The sequence below is a fragment of the Setaria italica genome, chromosome VI, assembly GCF_000263155.2.
Source record: "Setaria italica strain Yugu1 chromosome VI, Setaria_italica_v2.0, whole genome shotgun sequence".
Taxonomy (NCBI): Eukaryota; Viridiplantae; Streptophyta; class Magnoliopsida; order Poales; family Poaceae; genus Setaria; species Setaria italica.
The window spans coordinates 19,511,672-19,517,035 of NC_028455.1; the positions used below are offsets into that span (position 1 = coordinate 19,511,672).

General features: G+C 45.4%; 1 protein-coding gene across 1 annotated transcript; it reads right to left on the minus strand.

Annotated features, from left to right (window-relative positions):
• Positions 1-272: 272 nt before the first annotated feature.
• Positions 273-4,830, minus strand: LOC101758170 (wall-associated receptor kinase 4). Its single transcript, XM_004974562.4, has 3 exons — positions 3,675-4,830; positions 3,381-3,545; positions 273-1,398 (listed from the first exon to the last, which is right to left on the minus strand). Exons 1-3 carry the CDS (start codon positions 4,726-4,728, stop codon positions 419-421), a joined length of 2,199 nt encoding a protein of 732 aa, XP_004974619.1. The 5' UTR covers positions 4,729-4,830; the 3' UTR covers positions 273-418.
• Between the last annotated feature and the right edge of the window lie 534 nt (positions 4,831-5,364).

Below are 5,364 nucleotides of genomic sequence, written 5' to 3' on the forward strand. Positions count from 1 at the left end.
AGCTCGTTTCCCACCCTCCCCGCTGCCGTCGCTTTGTCCACTTCTCCGGCTCCGGAACAGGACGGCACAGGAGGTCCATGATTTCGGCGTGCCAGTGGTTTGTTAAGAGACTTCTCTAGACCATGTCACGGTCGTCGCTAGTATACAACTCCGAAGCTCTAGACAAGCTACAGTTTTTCTTCATTACCTGGCTGCCCATGTTCCAGTGTAGGACGAGTCTGTGCAATTTGTGGAATACGTATATTTATCAACTTAAAAACATGGTTACACGATACAATAATAGTACAGAGTTTCTTGCAAAATATAATAAACATCCCCTACATCCATTGCAAATATTTTACTCAAATTTGAAAATAAAAATGCTGCTGCATCAATACTTGTCCTTACTCGACGGCATACATCAAACAACTTGAACGACTTATGAATTACGGGATTGATTCATTATGAGAAGTCGGTGCGCTATATCTGTCATGGCTGGTCTTTGATCCACATCAAGGTTGAGACATTCAACTGCCATTCCTGCTAGATTTTGAAGAAGCTCCAAATCTTCTGCTACTGCAATTTCATTGTCAAACAACTCAGTTGCTCTCTCCCCTCTTCTATGAGCTTCAATGAAAACATTCACTAAGCTATTGTCATCAAATGTCTTCTTCCTACTAATAAGTTCCAGGAGCACAACTCCAAAGCTGTAGACGTCACTCTTTTCAGTTAAGAGGCCTGATTGTAGATATACTGGATCCATATAACTTGTGTCACCGATTACATATCTGGTGTGCTGTTTCTCTCTCGCTATCAACCTCGATATGCCAAAGTCTGAGATCTTGGCGACAAACTTATCATCCAAAAGTATATTTGCTGGTTTAACGTCGCCATGTAAGATTATAGTATTTGTTTGGGAATGCATGTAAGCTAGACCATCTGCTGATTCTGAAGCAATACTTAAACGTATATCTAGGTTCAGAGGCTTCTTCCCATCACCGTGAAGAATGTCATCGAGGCTACCATTGGAGAGAAACTCATATACTAGTAAAGGAGTATCAACTTCCAGGCAACAACCTATGAGCCTAATAATGTTCTTGTGGATAACTTGAGATTGGATGATAACTTCATTCGCAAATTGTTCCTTCTCTAGCAGATTACCCTTAATCGGCTTCTTCACTGCGACTAGTTCATTTCCAATATTGCCCTTGTAAACTTCACCAAAACCACCTTTTCCGATACGATTGCTACTTTTCAAAATTGGCACGAGCTCCTCCCTTTTGAAAAGTTTTATAATTTTTGCTTTCTCTAGTGTTGGCCCACCATTTTTTTCATAGAACTCTCTCGTCTTCCTTTTCTCTTTGCGTAGAAGAAATATCAATGATATAACTACGATGATAAAAATACAGCCGGTTGTACCTACATGCACAAGAAATAAACTTAAAAGTTTTCAATAAATGATCTAGCAGCAAAGGGTCATGTAAAAATGAAATAACACCTTCAGCAATATATTTAGAATATGAATTAAGAATAGAAGCAGCAGTAGTTTCAACACTAGCAAGAGAGAGGGGCGAAGCTCTAATGTGTGTCCACAGCGAGTCAGAGAAGCCACATATAGCCTAGCTCAAAGTGGAACCCTATCCCAAAGGGCCATATTTGCAACTGAAGCTTTCTTGGGTGACATGTGCATCCCTTGATGAGATTATTACAAGGGGGATCAAGAAACAGAGAAAACAGACACAAACATATATTCGCAGAATTTGATCAAAATTCATAAGGGAGGAAATAATATTGGATGCAATGTGAACATTCTACAACCCCGAGCATTATTTAAACCAGTTTTTTGCAGCCCCGCTGCGTACCTAAATTTTTGTATTGTATTTCAGCTACTTAAAAAATATCAATGATTTATTTACCAACGTTGGAGAGTACAATAGATCTGTATGCATGCGAGTAAAGTCCTCTGGATTGACAGCGAAATGGAACGCACACAAATAACTAGCTAGATAGCACGTTTGTCTAGGATGACGGCAAGTGTGTGGATCAATGATGACGGCAAGTGTGTGCGTACGGTCTTCCATATGCGTACAAAGCAGAGCAGGGGACGAGTAGCTATCCAATAAGTTCCCATGTCTTCTCATTTGACTTAAACTATATCTAGCATAATATCCAACAAAGATTTTATTTAAAATATGGTATGAAATACTGACATTCAACATTAGGTTATAGTGGAGTATAAATAGCTACATAATGGAGTTGGAGTATTTTGTAAACGAATCGGTAATAACCTGTGTGGACGCATAGTACCAAAACAAAATACAAATACTTATACTACAGGTTTTTGCATACAATAAAGTTATAACCACTCATTTCCACATTCTAAAATGGCAACAAGAGAAGAACCAAGAACTGACTTTAGATACCACCGCCTTTAGTCTCGGTTTAATTTCGGCCCGGGAGAAAAAGGGGTGCGCTACACTTTACTCCCGGTTGATATTTGCAATCGGGACTAAAGGGGACCTTTTAGTCCCGGTTCAAAAATCAGCCACGCGTGAAGATACTTTAGTCCCGGCTGAAAAATTCAGGCACATGCGGGGGACTCTTTAGTTCTGGTTGGTAAGATCAACCAGAGTAAAAGGTCACCCTTTAGTCCCGGGTGCCAGGATAAAAAGGGGTCCTTTAGTTCCGGTTGGAAATTCCAACCGGGATAAAAGGGTCCCCTACGGGTGGCTGAAAAAAGAATAAAGGCCTCAGACCCTTTTTATCCCGGTTGGTGTTTCCAACTGGGACTAAAAGGGTCCCCCCATGTGTGGCTGGGAAAGGACTAAATCCCTTGAACTTTTTTATCCCGGTTGGTATTACCAACTGGGATTAAATGAGGTCTTTAATCCCGGTTGGTGTTACCAACCCAGATTAAAGGATCCTCCATGAGTTAATACAAAAGGATAGCATCCCTGATATAGATAGATGTGGTGTGTAGGTGGGATGGCAAGGAAGCTACACGCAAGGTTAGAGGTCATGGGTTTGAATCCCACGAAGACCCTCGATACTTTTTTTATTTTTGTTTTTGCAATTTTTTTTTGCAAAACCATTTAGTCCCGGTTGGTATTGAAAGGGGTGGCAGGCAGCCCCTGGCGTGGCGACCGTTTACCAACCGGGACTAAAAGGGGATCTTATATCCCGGTTTTCGGACCCGTGATAAAAGACCCCCCTTTTATCTCGACAAGTTAATCCCGGATGTATTTTCGGAAGATATGCACCCTACAAACCGGTACTAATACCGCGTTTTCTAGTCGTAAACAGAGGTAGTATATAATGCAACATATTATATTCTAGATCGAAAAGCTCAAGAAATGCAATATAACTAACGACGGCACATAGATATATATGCAATTACTTACCCACAATCACCTTGGCTACTAGGGGGAACTTTTCTGCACAGTGTCCTAATTTCCCATCGCCTTTCATTCCGGGCTTGCACGGACAATCATAGCCTCCCAGTCTGTTCTTACATATGCCATTGGTCGAGCAATAATATAAATCGGGAAACTTGCACTCGTCGATGTCTTCAAAAGTTCAAAGTTAAAATGCAAAATCTGAGTTATTAGTTCGTCTAAGGAGGGATAGAGTCTTATAGTACGTAGGTCAACAAACAATTGCTTTGATGAAATCAAAACATTTTGACATGCGTGTACCTTGGCATCCATTGGCGATGTAAGGGTTGCCCTCGTAGTGCTCCGCGCATTTGCACACATAGCTGAGAGCATAGCCTGATTGGCCGACGGTTGCGTTGACACAATAGCTGTTGTTGCTGACGCACGCATAGTCCGGCGGTGGCCGCCGGCCTTTCTCCGGGCACGCGGCGTCCCCAACGATGGCGAAGTCAAGCACGACGGGGACGCCTTTGGGGAACCTCCCCGGCAGCACCTTGTCGCCATACAAGTCCAGCGTGGAGAAGTTGTAGCCGGACTTCTCGACCACCATGGCGTAGGAGCACGGGTTGGTCTTCCACAGGGCGTTGCTGTCCTCGAGCCTGAGCCCCGGCGCAACGTTGGTGACAGGCCCGTAGTAGCTGTTCTCCTGGCGCAGGGCGGCCTCACAGCAGCCACGCCCCGCGCACGAGCCGTTCCTCGCGTCCTCGAGGCGGCCAGCCGGGAGCTCCGAGCGGCAGGCGACCGCCGTCGAGGAGGTAGTGTAGCTCGAGCCGGCCGTGACCCCGACCCTCCAGCCGACGCCGATGACTACGTTGAGCGCCTCCGACACGGCGAACGGCCCCGCCGAGGTGAGGCGCCCGAGCATCATGACCTGATCTTTCAGCTTGTAGGTGGTGCTGTTCGTGCTGCAGCCGGATGTGATCGGTCCGTACACCCGTGCCTGGCTTCTATCGACCGACACGTCCATGAGCTCGATCGGACAGTACGAAGTGTTGGGGTAGGAGTACGATCGATATGAGTCATCGGGGACCGCCGATTCATCGTGCTCGGTGACGGTAATACGGTTGGTGTCGCGGTCGGCGAGGAAGGCGCGAGGGGGATCGAAGGTGTGGTCGCAGGTGACCTCGAAGCCCTCGCGGAAGCAGCCGGGCATCAGGCCGAAGGGGAAGGGGATGCTGATGTTGCCGCACTTGTCGGGGCAGCCCGGATGTGTGACCGGCTGCTGCTCATCTTGTTCGGCAATGACTGATGCTGCACCAGCAAGAATGAGTAGGAGGATTGTTGGCAGCGGCCGGGATCGCGAGGGCGTGCGCATGGTGGTGCAGAACTGCAGATGTGGGTATGTTTTGCCCTTTGGATAGCTCTAGGTGGATGCTAAAGCTAGTTATTATTTGTTCGTTGGGTTTTTTCTTTCCTCCTACTCGGACCTTTCACTGGCTGTTTCTGGAGGAGGTTCGGGTGGACTTCATGGACCCATGATTATTTACTTCGGGCGCAATAATACTACTGGTATCGCCGACATTTTACAGTTCCGTACATTCTTTCATCGTCTTGCTAAGGCCGGTGAAACAGTATAGTCGTGATCGAAGGACAAAAGGAGGGATCTTTGCATACTAATTTACTTAACCACTTGCTGATTGAAGGAAAGAGACAAACACAATACCGATCAACGTGTAGAACCCCCCAAAAATGTCCTGCATCAATCTCTAAACCGTAGCACATGGCACGTAGGTCAAAAGTCAGATCAAGCATACATATAGCTAGCAAACCGCTGCAAACAAGTCAAAGCCATGTAATGGTGTACATTTTTTTTTCTGACACATACTTCAGAAGCATATGCTCACTTACATACACGCACACTCAATCCTATCGCTAAAAGAAATTTGCTAATTAGTGGCGAACCAAAATTCGTCATAAACATGTTTTTTCGTCATAACCCGTGATTTATGAT

What these genes read in the sequence shown, in the direction of transcription:
- LOC101758170 (XM_004974562.4), bottom strand. Translation starts at nt 4,728, where the DNA reads ATGCGCACGCCCTCGCGATCCCGGCCGCTGCCAACAATCCTCCTACTC. An exon ending in CATCGCCAATGGATGCCAAG is followed by an intron (nt 3,546 to 3,674) that starts GTACACGCATGT and finishes GAACTTTTGAAG; the next exon opens with ACATCGACGAGTGCAAGTTT. An exon ending in AGTAGCCAAGGTGATTGTGG is followed by an intron (nt 1,399 to 3,380) that starts GTAAGTAATTGC and finishes TTGTGCATGTAG; the next exon opens with GTACAACCGGCTGTATTTTT.